The sequence below is a fragment of the Myxocyprinus asiaticus genome, chromosome 9, assembly GCF_019703515.2.
Source record: "Myxocyprinus asiaticus isolate MX2 ecotype Aquarium Trade chromosome 9, UBuf_Myxa_2, whole genome shotgun sequence".
Lineage (NCBI taxonomy): Eukaryota > Metazoa > Chordata > Actinopteri > Cypriniformes > Catostomidae > Myxocyprinus > Myxocyprinus asiaticus.
The window spans coordinates 24670878-24689008 of NC_059352.1; the positions used below are offsets into that span (position 1 = coordinate 24670878).

Below are 18131 nucleotides of genomic sequence, written 5' to 3' on the forward strand. Positions count from 1 at the left end.
GAATCACACACTTCAGCATTTGGGGCCGTTCACACCAAGTAATTAAATAATTTTTCTATGTAAACATGCTAGACGAACATCTTTGACATTGTGGCACGTCTTGCTGTTTTTTCCAAGCACCTTGTGCAGAAGTGCCCCATTTTTAGACGCCATGTCAAGTTAAACTGCCAGCTGTAAAAAACATTTCTCGAGACATTCCGTCCCATTCATTACACTGTGCCTAGATTTTTCTTTATGCAGGAACACTTTTGTTCTGAATGGGACCATAGAGACTCAATTCAGTCTTTACTCCATAAAGATCCTGTAACGGTAAAGTGGGCAAGGAGGAGGCGAGAACCGGCTGAACAGTCAATGTAAGTTTTAATATCATAAATTAAATTAAATCAATGTACATATACTTGCATGTGGCTCTCTTTCTCCCGAACTGGTGCCTCCGGCTCGTCTTTATCCCCTTACCGGCTGATTAGCCCAATTCATCCTCACGGCCCGCCCTCCTCCTCATCGCAGATCCATTCACACTAAACGAATTTCTGCATTTGTTATTATTTTACTGTGTAAACGTACATTAAACTGACGTTGTCCTAATGTTGACTCTTTGTTTCTTCAGCGCCCGAAGGCTGTGTTTTTAAGATGCCATGTTCAGTTTTGCAAGAATTTTAACTTGTAAACATCCATCCCGAGACACCAACATTCTGTTCAATTTGTTGCACTGCATCTAGCATTTTTTAATTAATCAATGTGTTCCATCTGAATTGCCCCAAAGGCTGTAGAAAACAGCCTAAAACAGCCAAATCAAGAACATAAAATGTCGTTTTCAGGTTATTTAAAAGCTACTACTATCCAGATAGGGTAACTTTAAGCTGAACATGAGGCAGGAGAGTTAGAGGAGACAGTTCTTTCCACTGATCAGTCCTTGACAGTTGGTGAAGATGTTTTGATGGCATACCGCTGGTCTCCCCAGAGGCCAATTGAAAGAAATGATGTACACAGATGAAAGGCAGCACCTCACAACACATCTGGAGAGTGAATGTGTTTACTCAGGCTCACCTTGTGAATGTTCTTGATTCCCTGTGTGGTTCCTCATAAGGACAGTGAGATTCAAAAACACTGGCTGGTAATTGTGATGGGAATTTGAGAATTCGTAAAATATTTGCAAGTAAACTTGTGTGTGTGCCGCTTCTCTTGTGTGGAATTTGAATTAATATGTGTGTTTGTGTTTGGTGGCCACAATAACAGATTGGACACTTAAGCCAAAGTTACAAATGTATGGATGTCATTGTATTTGATAATATCAAACCATCAAAAAGGCATCTGCAAACAAGTTTTGTTGGATTTTTTTCTCAGAACTAACACTTTCTATAGATATTTTAGCATTTTTTTTTTTTTCAGCCAACTGGTCTCAAGGTAATTTTTTGTGAATGTAAGTCAGTTCCTTTCAAGTTCATACGTATGTCAAAGCAGAGGAACCACAGGTGCTGTTTGTACAGTATATCTATTGTATCATCATTTATCTATTTTTTTATTTTTTATCTTTTTATCATAATATTTTGTCTTAAGTGACTTAATACGTTTTTGGGGGCCACTGTATATAAGACAGTATTTAAGTGTTAAAGGTTACGTTACATTTCATATTTAGCAAATCATTCACAGTCCATTTTTTAAGTCAGCAGCAAATCTGACCTCAGAGGTTTAAAGCCAGACTTCCGTTCCAATCCTACAAGAGTCATGGAAAGAATTTTAAACAAGGAATTGACTGGCTTCCTAGAAACACAGTGCATTCTCCCAGAGACGGAGTCTAGTTTTAGATCTGGACATGGTTGGATTAATCGAAGTATGGTATTACATCATCATTGCTTTTGACAACAACTGACTCAGCATAGACATCCAGTGATACATCGCTTTATTTCTCCACCCATGTGAAAATCTGCTGTAGTTCTTGCATAGTAACTAATTATATTCTTTTATTTAGATTTTTTTGTCTGTTTGTTGCAAGTTATTATAACTTCAGGTACTGTAACTGGATGGCTTCTCTTAACTATGGTTAAACCAGTGTAGCTGTAGTTTCTATATGTGATGTCTATATGAAATGTGACAACATGCCCGACCTGAGTTTCATGAAAAATACCTTTGTTCTAAGAACACATTTAAACCTTTTTAGACTTTTTGTTTAATCAAAGAGCCTTAAAGTAATGTGTGAAAGTGAAGAATTTTGGTTAGAAATACTGTATTTTACTAATGCATACTTTAATTTTATATTATGTTATATTGCATCATTTTTATTATATTATATTATATTGTAGCTATTCAGGTTGCCTATCCAACAGCAACAGTGTAAATGCAAAATGGACATAGACTAAAGTTGACAAAAAGAGAGATGGATATTGAGTATGTTGAAATATTTTGATATATAAAATATTATTTGTAATGTAATTCATAAGTTTTTAAAGCCTTAAAGGAAATCATATAAAAGTTAAATATGAATAAATTGTTTCTTAAGGTTTATGGAGCACACATACACCTATGAGAAAAGCATGACAATCTGTATGACAATTAATCGTCATAATCATCATAATCATGTGAGCCCTAAAACAGACAATTAATCGCCATAGTTACAATTAATTGTCCACCATATTCATAGTCGTGACAGTCCTATTTAAGAGGGTTGTCAACTCAGTGTTTGAAAGTAACATACAAAACCTCTTCTAGAGAAAACACACATTTGTGCAGTTGGACTTTACTGAGACATAACCTTTGTGACAACTTCTCAGTGTCCCCAGTCTCCCCTATGTGTATATGGAAATACATGTTTCCTATAGGAACAATACTCAATGATGAAACTACATTTCCGCTCTGATATGAAAGTAGTGCTTGGCATGCAGTGGGGATTCATTTCTCATGTCAGATGTTACAGTCATAAAGCATATCCTTAGCTGCAGGCGACTCAATAATCAACACCAGAAGACACAAATCAATGGATTCCTCAAGGCTCTGCATATGATATATTTGTAGCTGTGTAGCTCATATCTGTAGATGTATTTTGCATCAATTATTCAGGAGATATCCAGTTGAGGGTTTTAATGAAAATGAATGAAATTGTTAATTTTCTTGTTTCATAAAATAACGATGAAAGAAATGAGAGATAGTGGATTGTAATGATGTATTACTTTCAGTAATGTCACACATTCCTGCCCTTGGGAAGATTTTGGTTGATTTCTAAGCACTCTCAGGGCCAAGCAATGATGGCCTGGGGCCAGTGTGAGTTTAAGGCCAGTTTACAAAACTGTTACTATCAGGCCAGTGCTGAGATGTCACTACATCCTACGGTTTTTGATTATGTACTTGCAATGCAAATGTAAACATTTGATTTGCTGTGATGTATTGAACATTGTTTTTCTGATTTAAATATGTCATCAGTTACAATTAGTTCAAATGATAAACAAATCACAAGTTTCGCGCTGTATGCTGTAATTTTCCAGCAAAAGTATTTTTATGAATGTATAGATGTCATTGAAATAACCATTAAATTAGGTATTTTTCTAAAGTCTTTAGTTAAGCATATATATATATATTTGTCATATATTTAATATTTCTGATATAGAAAATAAATGAATAATAGAAAAATCCTGTTGAGCCTTGACTGTGTGTGTGTGTGTGTGTGTGTGTGTGTGTGTGTGCGCGCGCTGTAGCTGGCACAGGATGAGGGCAGTCCAGTGCGGGGTTTCGCTGTGGTGGAGTATAAGACGGCGGAACAAGCTGAAGCTGTTCTGCTGGAGATGGACAGACAGCTGATCCAGGGTCAAGAGATACGCCTCAGTCTCTGTCCTCCAGGAACGTCTGGGCGCAGCACCCTTGCTGCCCTTATCGCGGCTCAGGGCGTGGTGAGTTACACATAATATCTTCTTTATCAACAAACAGCAAGAGGGTTTCTCACATACTCGTGTGCCCACATCAATGCACACACACACACACACACACACACACACACACGTGCATGTGCATATGTGAAGCAGTGGTGGTGGCAGTTTAATTACAGTATTCATAGGAACCCTGCTGTTTCAGACATCTCCAGCTCTCCAGCTGCATTTCCAAAGCCTGAAATAAACCGCAGGGCTATTTGAAAACTGCTGGACAGATCCACATAAATCAGCAGCCTGTCCTAAAACGCATGAGCATCACACACACACACACATAAAATGGGAAGAAACTGTCAGTGATGTTAAACATTAACTGATGTACTCTAGCACAGTGGTTCTCAACTGGTTTTGCTTCCCGATGTAGATTGGACAACAAGTGGTGACCCAACACATTACAAGCATTTTGTATTGTACAAAAGTAAACAAAAATGTCCTTAAAGTGCCCACATATTGGCTTGACAAACACACTTTTCTTTCCTATGTTTTACATATTTCCTATAAACAGTGAGAACTCATCTCTTTTTTTAAGTAGACAGTAGGCTTTAGTTTATGTCACAGCCATGTACATGGTACTATTATTAGCATTTAGGAGTACACTAGCAAATAGATGGCATCAAAGGTAAAACACATGGACTAAAAGCCACAAAACTTACATTTTAATTTTATGTGTGTCTTTAATATTAAACATTGAAAATGGTTAATATATTTTTTAATTATTAAAGTAATTTAATTATTTTCCATTAAAATAATTTTTCGGGTCTGTGTGCAACTAGAAGCACCTAATAAACAAGCAAAAAAAAAAAAAAAAAAAGAGCAAATAGTTTTCCTAAAAATTTTAATCCTCATATGTGGACAGCGGGACTAAGTTGTGAAATTTTAAGAAATACCAAGCTGTAGAAAGTCAGTTTTTTTTTTCATCAGATAGTTTATTATGTGTAATAGTTTATTATGCGCCACTCCTGAATGCATATAGGGGAAACACTGCACCTTATTTTTGCCACTGAAAGCAACATTTTTCAGCTTTTGGATGAACCCCTTGATTCTCAATGTGAAAATGCAAATGCAAACTATAAGAGTAAATATACAGGAATGCCTTTACTAATGTTAATGAATAGCACCTTATTGTACAGTGTTAACAAACAAATATATTACAAAATTTAGATTCAAATCAAGCGAAATGACCCACATATTTGTTACTTTGCAAAGTTATTCAAAATAACAATGTTTTAATAATGTTTTTGGAATGTCTGTCAGAAAACCGCTTCACAGACTCATCCGAGTACTTCATGTTTATGAATGAAATATTTAAAGTAGCATATCAAACAAAACTAGAGTCACTACTCTTTACAGCCGAACAGGTTTCAGTGAAAAAAATTGAAGAGGTTTCTTACCAGAGGCACTTTTGTTGGCACTGCGCCCATAGAAGCAGTTCACAAAAATCGAATAACTTTTATTGAACCCGAAATATTCCTTTAAAAACTTTTGGAAAACTTAACAGATGTGTTGTTATAGTTTACAGTAAGTGTTTGCATTCTCTCGGCTGCCGATAATTTACCACACAAACCATGGCAATTTACATGGCACAAACCATGTTTAATCACATTGCCTGTTTAATTCTGTATTTAATGTAGTCTGGGTAATTTTTTTTTACCTTCTGTAATTTTGTTTATGGTTTTTGAGAATAAGTGCATTTCACGCAATCTGTCCATGTTTGCAGCAGACTAATTTGGCTAGCTTCTACCAAGTGGTAGATTTTTATTTTTATTTGTAAAATGATTTTTTTTTAAAATTTGTATGCACTTGATCTATTTGACTTCAACAACAAAATACATATGCTAAGAAGCATTTTCTCTTATCTTTGCAAAAGCTGATAAGCCTATTTATATTGTAATCCTAACAATGCATTATTATATGGTTAGCTTTATTTGCATTTTATTATTTGGATTTAGCATTGTTTTTCCCTGCTGCCCCTCTCAGAACAGACCTGCAACCCAGTTTTGGGTTGTGACCAGACAGTTGAGAACCACAGGGACATGTGAGTGAGTGTGTCGATGCTCCATTTTCACAGACCGTTTTTTTAATTTCTATATCAGAAAGGAACTAAGGAATACAGCCTAATATATATATATATATATATATATTAGGGCTGTCAATCGATTATAAAGAATGTTTTTAATTCATTTTTAATCAGAGTAATTAAATGATAAACATTAATTGCATATACAGTATAAATATTAGCCAAGAAAGCCGCTCAAATAATAATAATTCAGTAAACAATAATTAAATATATAATGATAAAATAATTACAACCCCAATTCCAAAAAAGTTGGGGCTGTATGAAAAATGCTAATAAAAACAAAGAGGAGTGATTTGTAAATTATATTCCCCCTTTGCTAAATTGAAAACACTACAACTAAACATTATATGATGTTTTACCTTGTGAATTTCTTTTTTTTTATTTTATTTTTTTATGTACAGTAATTTCAAATCAGATGATTACACGCTCCAAAAAAGTTGAGACAGGGGCAATTAAAGACTAATAACAATTTGATGAGTTAAAATAACAAGGCAATGTGAAACAGGAGATGTTAAACAGGTGAGGCAATCCTGTCATGGTATATAAGGAGCCTCCAAAAACAGCCTAGCCCTTCAAGAGCAAGGATCATTTGAGACTTGTCAATTTGCCAACATATGCTTCAGCAAATAATCCAGCACTTTGAGAACAATGTTCCCCAAAGACAAATTGGAAGGATTTTGGGCATTTCACCCTCTACAGTGCACAATATAGTTAAAAGATTCAAGGAATATGGTCAGATCTCTGTGCGTAAAGGACAAGACAAAAAACACTTCTGAATGTGTACAATCTCTGATACCTCAGACATCACTGTCTTAAAAAACATCATTCATCTGTAATGGATATCATGAACATGGGCTTGGGATTACTTCAGTAAACCTTTGTTAACACCATTCGCCGCTGCATCCACAGATGCAAGTTAAGACTTTACTATGCAAAGCAGAAGCCATACATCAACACTGTCCAGAAGCGCTGCCGACTGCTCTGGGCTCGGTCTCATCTTAGATGGAAAGTAGAACAATGGAACCGTGTTTTTTGGTCCGATGAGTCCATATTTCAAATAGTTTTTGAAAAACACAGCTGTCGTGTTCTCCGGACAAAAAGGAAAATGACCATCCAAGCTGTTATCAGTGTCAGGTCCAAAAGCCAGTGTCTGTATGGGCCAGGGGTGTGTCAGTGCCCATGGCATGGGTAACTCGCACATCTGTGAGGGTAGATATGTAAAAATTTTGGAACAGCATATACTGACATCCAGCACAGTCTTTTCCAGGTAATTTTCAGCAGGACAACTTCAAACCACATACTGGCTGAATAAGCAGAGAGTAAGGTGCTAGATTGGCCTGCCTGCAGTCCTGACCATCTCCAATTGAGAATGTGTGGTGCATTATGAAGCGCACAATACAGCAACGAAGACCCCGTACAATTGTGCAGCTGAAGACCTGCATAATGGATGAATGGGGGAAAATTCCACTTTTTAAACTTAACAAACTTGTGTCTTCAGTGCCTAAATGTTAAATAAGTGTTATTAGAAGAAATGGTGGTTTCATAGTGGTAAAAACTCATCTTTCCCAACTTGTTGCAATCATCTGATTTGAAATGACTGTACTGTAAAGGTAAAACATCATATAATGTTTAGTTGTAGTGCTTACAATATAGCAAAGGGTGAATATAATTTACAAATCACTCCTTTTTGTTTTTATTAGCATTTTTCGTACTGTCCCAACTTTTTCAGTATAGGGGTTGTATAAATATAATATATTTTATAAATAAAATAATTCAGATAATTACAATGCATTACATTATTGTGGCAGACAAGTAGAGCATTTCTAAGACAATACAAAAAATGGCTTGAGAAAGCAATATATTGTTTATTTCCATATTATGAAACAAAAGCCTATCATTGGCCAAATGCAATGCTCTCTCTGAGATAGATTTATAATTAGGGCTTTTCTAAGGATGCGTCAATGTGCACTTGCGTCTGAACAATGCTTTTGGAGCATCTCACTTTGGTTGCGTTTCATCATAAACACACAGTTTTTAGGTCGCTGTGTCAAGTTAAACGTACAGTAGTTTGAAACTTTTAAAAAACACTTCTCGAAATCTCTGCATTCGGATTGCGCTCTGCCCAGCTGTATTTGAATGCAAGAACGTTTTCTCATCTTGTGCTGTCACTAGTGTCAAGCAATCCTGAGTGTGGTTTGTTGTCTGTACAGCTGCGACAATCCGTACAACAATCTCTGTCTCTCTCTCTCTCCTCCTACTTTTTTCCTCTGTAAAAAAAAATAAATAAATGACATATAGAGCAAATGCAAGCTGACATTTCTCAGGAAGTCCACCCCTCCGAGCCACAAGAATCACTGTACTCTGTACCACTCTCACACAGGCTGTGAGGGCAGAAACTTTCCCCTGACAGGGTGATGCTTTCATGTGAGTGTAGAGATATAAATTTAGCGCTGCTTGGGGACTAGCAGGTGTCTCCACTAGCTCTGCCCACTAGCCAGTGCTATGGGAATTCATACGCTAGACCGTCATGTGCCTACTGGTTGTTTTAGTCATATTCAATTAGAGGTGAGGCAGACTAGCTTTGCTTTACCTCTGCTGTGCCTCAGTTCTTATCATACGAGTGAGAATCGAGTTTGTTCAGGGTGTTTATATTTTATTAGAGTTACAGTACTTCACATAGATCACAATAAGCCACCAGATGTTGTTGTGTCAATATATGTAGATTCAATTATCTTAGATTTGTCTTATGGTAGATAAAACAGAATTTGAGCTGTAGTTTATGGCACTTTGGAAGCACATATTAGAAACAGAGCTCACTGCTAATCCATCTCTAAAGCTTCATACAGGGGGGCATGATGGAAGAATTGGCCCTGCTTTTGCCATCCTCAAAGAGAGATGGGCCAATTGTCTCTCCAATCCCTCTCTCCATCAACTATTCCCTTCAGTGACAGTGCTGGTCCACCTGCACCAAACCAGCATACTGTAAACCAGCATTGAACAGCATGGAAATTCATGAGTTGAACTGGTCTTTTTGTAGGAAATATGTACTGTATATAAGTACAAGAGTACTTGTATATGTGTGTGGGGGGAATAGTAGCGAGCAGATGGAGTTGGAGTGTGGTTGGGATGAATCCACAGCTCTAGCAGACATCAGAGATCTAACCAAGAGTTCTTCATGCCTGGAAGCGTGTCCCCCATGCCAGCGCGCACACACACACACACACACACACACACACACACACACACATGCTCACTCACAGCCAGTGCTGTATATATACAGTAAGTAAACAATATCACACAGCGATAGTGCTGTTGTTCTGAACATCATCACCACTGTGATTCGGCCATAGGCACAAGGCAGCAGGCTGAATAATAAGGCTGTCAAAGTAAGATTTGTATACTCAACGAATTTAAGATAAAAATGCACAAGCAAATGCTAAAACTGTGTATATTTGAATTTAAGACAAGCACTGGCAATGACTAAGGTGGAGTATTTGGCCATTGCATCTTGCTCTTGTTATCAGCATCTCGCAGAATGAACAACGTGTTTTAAAACGCTGTGTCAGGAAAAGCATGTCTCAAAATCCTTCAAGGTTCTGTTCCGTCTAATGTGCTGAACAGTTTGAACAGTTACTGTAGGGAGACAGCATTTGAGCCAAAAATGCCACTTCACAACCGAGTGCAACCGAATACTACTACAATCTAGGAATATTCTACCATACATACAACTGTAATTCATGAAAAACGCTGGTACCACCGGTATTTTGAATCTTGAGTACTGGGGTAGTACTGTGGCAACAGAATACCATGCAACACCAAATTAGCATGCATTGCTCACATACTCTGGTGTGGAACGCTGCAAACATAGACAAGCGTAGTGCTGTTATCCAAAATACTTCTTGGCCAATCAGATTATAGAACCGGACCTAACTATATAATGATGATTATAAAACGGATAGCTCAGACTCTAAATTGTCATTGGATAAATCGCGTTGAAGCCATTCTAAAATGACTATAAATGCACGTGTGAGCGTATAATTGTTATTTCCGGTGGACCCCCTTTATATTAGGTGTCTTTAACTACTATGGACTTAAGCGTTGGATACAGTCTACTTACTATGTAAATACAGAACATGTTGATGCATTGTACTTACATTTAAAGTACCTGCATTTAATACATCTGTAGTTGCACTTACCCCTAATCTTAAACCTAACCCTACCCCAACCCTTACCATAACCCTACCCCTAAACCTACCCTTACCTTATTTTGTTTGAACTTTCTCTAGATGTTGAGCCATAAGAAAGGTTTGCTACCTGAACCCAATCTGGCCCAGCTTCTCAACAGCATGACCAATCCAGCTGCTCTCCATGTCCTTACGAGACCCTACCCAACTGGCAAACGAGGAGGTAACACTCTCTCTCTCTCTCTCTCTCTCTCTATCTCTCTCTCTCCCACATTGCCTCTCTTAAGTGTCTCTTTACTCATTAGGCAAATATTTTATTGAATATTCATGAGTAATTCTTTTAAGAAAGTACTTTTTTTTTTTAAACAGAACGAACTTGTTTCTGTCTGATCAGAAATGTGCCTTGTGAGGGTAATGTAGTTGAAATTAAATATTCCCCATGTGTTTGCATGTGTGTGTGTGTTCGCTGCAATCGGTTATCAGCAGCGCTGTGGATTCTGGGCAGATTTTTCTCTCGATGAAAGCCTAATCATATATTAAAATTAACTTTTCATTGGGTGGAAGAATAAATGAGCTGAGGAAGAATTGGAGGCCGGAGCTTAAAGAGCACACACAATTACAACACTAAATATAGCACATGATTAAATGTTAAACTTCTCTACCTATTCCGGAGCAAATTGCTATTAGTGCTGCAACTGGAATTCTGGAATGAGGAAATGGTGAATCGCCAACATCGTACAACTACTCTGTGGTGTCCATCTCTCTACCTTTGAGGGCTTGATTTTGTTTGTTTTGTTCCTTTCCACATTATTTTACTCTCTTGTGTTTCCTACTTTTTTATCTAATGGTTTCCCACCAGGAAAGTTTGGTCAACCTCACAATCTCCCCTTCCTGCGTCCACCTCTGACTACAGCACTACTACAGTTGGGAAAAGCACAGCAGGTACTCAATTGGTACTTAGTACTCTATTGGCAGGACTGTTTTACATTTGGTGAATTAGGATAACTTGGGACATTGGATATTGTATTTCTTGCTCCATCACAAGCAAGTCTAAGTTAACATTACCATATAAAACTTTATAACATTGTGGCTAATACAGTATATGGCATATTCTAGCTGGGTTATTCTAAAGTTTCATTTCTTGGGTTGACAAGCGCAATAAATTGCAGAATTTAAAAGATTACCAGAATATTACCCTACTTTACCCTATAATATTGCATTAAAACATATAAAAAAATAATGGTTAAAAAATAATAACAATAAACAATAAATTCACCCACATTGTACATTAAAAATCATGAGTAATTTCTGCGTCACTAGCAGCAATAAACAGACGTGCAAAAATGGTGCCTGTTTTCAAACAGGTTTCCCCCAGAAAACTCCCCTTCCATTTGTTAGACTAACAGATAGTCACGCCCCAAATTCACACCACTGGTTGAGCCAATGTTGCTGTGTTAGGTTAGTCTTATTGCTCAAACAAACAGAGCAATCTTCTGATAGTGTCACAGAGCCACGTGTTTACAGTTTTTAAGGAAAACAAACTACAAATTACACTTCTCTTATAGTTTTCTCTGCATATTACAGGGGATAGAAGAAAGAATTTTTACACTGAAATAAGTACACACTTTTCCTCTAAGAATATTCTATATAGAATGTTCTCTCTCTCATGATGGACATGTAGAGATGAAGTGGAAGCTTCTTTATGGAGACAAAACCTCCAAGTTCAACAATAATAAGGAGAGACATTTATCAATAGTTTACAGCAAAAATATATAGAGATGAATAGAAAAAAACATAGAAAAGGACATACAGTACATAGCAGCAGTTTAGAAGTAACATACCCTTAAGTAGCAACTGTTTTGACATACTTTCTACTTTCCACATACTTTCTTCACAACTCATAAATACCTCTCTCTCTCGCTCTCTCTCTCTCTCTCTCTCTCATGCAGAATACCATTCTGGGAAATGGGTTTGTTCTCCAGAATCTTCTCCACATGCAGATGGCCCAACAGCAGCTCTTACACATCAAAGACAAGCATGTAAATAATGCGAGGGTGTGCGTGTCTTCATGTGTTTTGTGTCTTTAAAGGTAAAGTTCACCCCAAAATGAAAATTCTGTCATCATTTACTCACCCTCCTGTTGTCCCAAACCTCATATACTTTGTGTCTTTTGTTGAACATAAACAAAGATGTTAGACAAAATGTTAGCCCCAGTCACCATTCACTTTCATTGTATGAAAAAATATATATATTTTGAAAGTGAATGGCAACTGAAGCTAACATTCTGTGTTCCACGGAAAAAAAACATACGGGTTTGAGACAACATAAGGGTGAGTAAATGATGACAGAATGTTCATTTATGGGTGAACTATATCTTTAAGGATGTCAAAAATATTGGTATAAAAGTGTATATATATATATATATATATATATATATATATATATATATATATATATATATATATATATAATGATACGTGTCTTTCTACAGTATCGATAATACAGAGTATACATTCAGTTTGGTACCCAAGTTCTGTCTGACCCATAATGGTGAGGTATTTACTGTATGTAAACACAATCCGTTTGTCTTAAATGAATGCAAACTGGCTGGACGCAAAATTGGATTTGTGCCTTGCAGTGTAAATGCAGCCTAATAGACCTGTCGCTTTAATTATTTCTTTAAAAATCAAACAACAAGATTAACAAGAATGAGAAAACACTTTGTTCTGTATTACTGACTGTTTACTTGAATAACTACTTGAAAAGCAATGTTTAATAAAGTATAATAATAGTAGAATGAGAATAAGGCATTGCTCTAATTTAATTCTTTAATATTATTATTGATATATAACTTATTATATCAAAAGTTTAAGAATATTAGTTTTTGCTGTAGTATTGAAATAGGAGTCGAGAATCATCAAATTTAGCTGGTTTTGGTATCAAGTAATGAAATTTGGTATCATGACAACATTAGTGCCCATAAGGAAAAAAAGAAAAGAAAAACATTACCACATTAACGTGATGTAAGCAATGTTTGTGTCAGTGTGACTTACCTGCAAGTCTGGTGGCTGTTAGGTAACAGCAGTCTGAAATTGTATTCACAGTTTTTTTCTGTGAGGAATCGGTTAATATTGGTCTGCATTAAATTAAGTTGTAAATAATACGAAAACTGCAGCTTTCATTCTGAAAAGCATTATTTATATTTATTTTATAAAACAATATTAGAGCCATAGATCTCATCTGCATTTTTATTGTTTATTGAGGTTCTGGTTAGAGATCTATACCAACGTCCACACGAACATTTACAGGAGAGGAGAGAGGAATGCATGCAATAAAAACATGTGCTTGGTAAACCTTTCATAAATCTTCTTTAATGCACATGTTTGTTTGTGTGAAGGTGTACAGCTTTGTTTTAGTGAGAGTGTGCTGGTGATGTTTGTTGTTTTGGAGCAAGTGATGTAGATTCAAACTGGGTTAAAGGAACAGTTCACCCATAAATGAAAATTCTACATATCCATGCACCATAATATTCTGAATATTCTGGCACCATAAACGTATCATAAAAGTGCTTTATATGACTCGTGTGTTATATTCCTTGTGTTCTGAAGCAGTACAATAGCTTTGTTTAAGGAAAAGACAGAAATGTATGTTGTTATTCCCTGAAAGACTTGAAATCCGCTCTAGCTCTCCTTGGTCCATTCACAAGAAGAGAAGTAGAAGTAGCAATGTCTGATTCGAGAATTAATGATTCGTTTGAGTCAGATCTTTTTAATGAGTCAGTTGACATGTTCACAAAACAGATCTGAATAATTCATTCAGGAATTGGACGGATCTGTTTCTGGAATTGAACTCACTGACACAATGATCTAGTCCCAGTTGTCCACAGTCCAATCTGTCCTCACGCTGACCGCGTTTATGTTACTTTTAGTGTGATTTTTTTGTCATCTTGGAGCTTGACAGCACCAGTCCTCAGTTACTATAGGTAAAAGAATGGCCAGAATGTTCTTAAAAAATTGGTCTTTTGTGTTCTATGGAGGAAAGAAAGTCATACGATTGGAAATGACATGATGGTAAGTAAATAATGACAAAATTTAAATTTTTGGGTGAACTATCCCTTTAAGCCACTTCTTGCCTGTTTACGTTTTGTTTAAATTCTGGATGAGCTTCATGATATACCACATCCTCATTCTCAACCCTATTATGCGCTGTCTGTTCTCTTTTCTCCTTCATCGTTCTTTTATTTTGTCTTAGGTCCAGGGTCTTTTAGGCGACCCCTCTCGGCTGCTCCTCCAGAAAGTTTTGGGTCTTCGAGCTCCAGCACCGGTTCCTCTGGGGAAAGGCTTGCTGGGAGATTCCCCCACAGGTGAGAGCTTCTGGTCGGACGGTCAAGCCCACTCACCGCAGGCCCAGAGGTCTCTGTTGCCACTGTAGGGAAAGACATTTGCGATGCAAATTCTCAAACTGTTTCAAAAGCCTTATTATAAGCAGTGTGAGACAGCCACTTCAATCAGTATTTCTCCCTTTTGTGCTCTTATACAGGTGTGGGTGCAAAATCTGGTATAGGCATTCATCAAAGCATTAAAGACCTTTGAAGAGTATTTTTTTGTGCAGGGTCATTTCTATTTGAATACCAATGCCATGCAGGTGTTACAGTCGGGCAGAAATTGAAATGCTAAACTATGAATGTTTTCCCTGAATATACTGTCCACTATATGCATTAGTCGGAAAGAAAGTTTATTTACCACCTTAATGTAACAAAGTTGTATAATATCCGCTCAGTACCGCCCAAAATGCCAGAGATCAGCCGCCTTGGGAGTGTGTCTGTAAAACGTACAAGTGGGTATAGTCTATGATTGCTTTAAATATGCGGTCCAAAAAATCATCATATATATGCACAATTAGAGTTGAAAAAATGCCAACTTTTTTTGTGAATGCCCCAAGTATACATATGGTATCAATTTAATACCCTTTTGTTATCCAGCCTCAGCCTAGCCACAATGAAAACATGTGTATCTGAACTGAATATAATACTATGTAATAATGTGATTTAAAGGGACAGTGTACCAAAAATTATAATTCTCTCATAATTTAGTCACCCTCATGCTGTCTCAAACTTATGTGACATTCTTTCCTCTGCAGAACAAATGTGCAAAACTTTCAACCTCCAGAAAGTTCATAAAGGCATCATAAAAGTAATCCATATGACTCAAGTGGTTTAATCCATGTCTTCTAAAACGATATGATCGCTTTGGATGAGAAACAGACCAAAATTTAGGCTTTTATTCACTATTGACTTACATTGCACGGACATACAGTATACAAATCATACATCCTTAAAAATATCTTAATTTGTGTTTTTCAGAATAGTAAAAGTCATTTGAGATGGTGAGTAAGTGATGAGAGAATTATCATTTTGGAGTGAACTATCTCTTTAAGCCAAGGCCACCACTAAAATTCCTCTCAGCTACTGGCTGCCAGCCAGCGTTTTCACCTCTCATTTGCATAAAGTTGAACATCTATAAATTTTAAGACGCTTTTTCACTGCTTGCTCCTCTCCACTGTCAATTCCACAATCCTCCATGCGAGCCTGTCACTATTTTTTTTATAAAATATGAATTGAAAATGCCCACTCTGCTCCACTCACTCAGCACCAGTTGTCAGGCACTGTAAGAGTGGCTTTGACATGTACTAGTACTATGAGCTTTTGTTTGTGTCATAGAGTTGGGCCAGGACTCTTCTCCGGTCATGTCCCAGGGAGGAAGCTCTGGGGCTGGAATAGTGTCACATTTACCTGGGCGTTCACACATAAGCTCTACAGCTGAGCAGAATGGAGTAACGGCAACATTCACGGCTCTGGAGAAACAGCCCACACCTCCAGGGACCACAGGGGGATCCATAAGCACTCAAGCCCAGCTGCAAAACTTCCACCCTGTGATCAACACACAAAGTCTGGGTCCATTGCTGGGGAGCACAACGCACAAAGCTCCAGCCAACCACCACAGCACTAGTCCACAGACTGTAACAGTAAGTTCTTTTTGATTCCTCTGTTGTTCTATATGTTTCTTTTTGAACTAAGGTGTTTATTACTGTATTTTTCCTTTTCCGTTTTTCCCATGCTTCTCCGTAAGACAGAAATGAGACATTTTAGAGTTTTATTATGTACTCATGTCATTCCAAATCCGTATGACTTTATTTCTTCTGTGTAACACAAAAGGAGAAATTTTGAAAAATGTTCATGCTACTTTTTTCCATAAAACAAAAGTATATAGTGACTAGGGGCTGTTTAGCTCAACAAAAAACAATAATCACCTTAAAAGTGATCCATAGAACTTAAGCGGTATATTCCAAGTCTGTTTACTGTTTGAATGAAAAAGACCAGCTTGGAAATTCTGCAAAATATCTTATTTAGTCTTTGCATTTTTGGGTGAACTATTCTTTTAAGAGTGTGTGTGCGCGTTTGCAGGTGCGTGTGTATTGGCTGCTTTCATCATGGTTGTCTTGGTTACCATCTGAAAACACTGAGGCTTTCATTCACCTGTCTCATACACACTTCTGTCTGAAGTCCTTTTGCTGTCCTCCCAGAACTGCTCTTAATCTATCAGTCATATGTGGTTGTGTAGATGGCGGAATGGAGCACATTAGAGCCTTTGCCATTGTTCTGTCTGTAGGAGTCTGTATTCATGAACAGCACTCTTGCAGCCAGTAGATCGATCGATCTATTTATCTGTCTGTCGGTCGGTCACTCTTTCTGTCTTTTCTATCTACAGTATCTGTCTGTCAGTCTCTATCTGTCTGTCTGTCTGACTGTCGGTCTGTCACTCTTTCTGTCTTTTCTATCTACAGTATCTGTCTGTCTGTCTCTGTCTGTATCTCTCTCTCTCTCTCTATCTATCTATCTATCTATCTATCTATCTCTTTCTATCTGTATATCACTCTTTCTGTCTTTTCTATCTATCTATCTGTCTGTCTCTATCTGTCTGTATATCACTCTTTCTGTCTTTTCTATCTATCTGTCGGTCGGTCTGTCTCTCTTTTTGTCTTTTCTATCTACAATATCTGCCTGTCTGTCTTTGTCTGTATCTATCTCTCTATCTGTCTGTCTATCTATCTGTCTGTCTGTCTGTCTCTTACTATCTGTCTATAACTCTTTCTGTCTTTTCTATCTATCTATCACTCTTTTCTATCTATCTGTCTGTCTGTCTCTATCTGTCTGTCTGTCTCTTTCTATCTGTATATCACTCTTTCTGTCTTTCCTGTCTGTCTGTCTATCTATCTGTCTGTCTCTATCTGTCTGTATATCACTCTTTCTGTATTTTCTATTTATCTATCTGTCTTGTCTGTCTGTCTCTTACTATCTGTCTATAACTCTTTCTGTCTTTTCTATCTATCTATCTATCACTCTTTTCTATCTATCTATCTATCTATCTATCTGTCTCTTTCTATCTGTATATCACTCTTTCTGTCTTTTCTATCTATCTGTCTGTCTGTTGGTCAGTCTGTCTCTCTTTCTGTCTTTTCTATCTACAGTATCTGCCTGTCTGTCTCTGTCTGTATCTATCTCTCTGTCTGTCAGTCTATCTATCTGTCTGTCTCTTACTATCTGTCTATAACTCTTTCTGTCTTTTCTATCTATCACTCTTTTCTATCTATCTGTCTGTCTGTCTCTATCTGTCTGTCTGTCTCTTTCTATCTGTATATCACTCTTTCTGTCTTTTCTGTCTGTCTGTCTATCTATCTGTCTGTCTCTGTCTGTATATCACTGTTTCTGTATTTTCTATTTATCTATCTGTCTGTCTATCTATCTATGCCCACTTTTCATGATCCATTCAAAACCCTATGGATAAAATCAAGTCTAGCCTGAATATTCCATTTCACTCGGAAATATGTCACATTAAGGGAGGTGAGTGGTGTGAATGCTGTTTCATATTATTGTTAAAGCTATTTGCTCAAGTTGAG

At 37.0% G+C, this 18131-nt stretch overlaps 1 protein-coding gene across 2 annotated transcripts in view; it reads left to right on the plus strand.

Annotated features, from left to right (window-relative positions):
- Positions 1-18131, plus strand: part of LOC127446336 (ribonucleoprotein PTB-binding 2-like) — a 119438-nt gene that overhangs the window by 74763 nt on the left and 26544 nt on the right. For both annotated transcript variants that reach the window (XM_051707186.1, XM_051707187.1), the window contains exons 4-9: positions 3687-3878; positions 10278-10398; positions 11035-11117; positions 12125-12214; positions 14427-14538; positions 15895-16199. In XM_051707186.1, coding sequence (XP_051563146.1) covers positions 3687-3878; positions 10278-10398; positions 11035-11117; positions 12125-12214; positions 14427-14538; positions 15895-16199 — 903 coding nt within the window. The remainder of the gene's footprint in view (positions 1-3686; positions 3879-10277; positions 10399-11034; positions 11118-12124; positions 12215-14426; positions 14539-15894; positions 16200-18131) is intronic.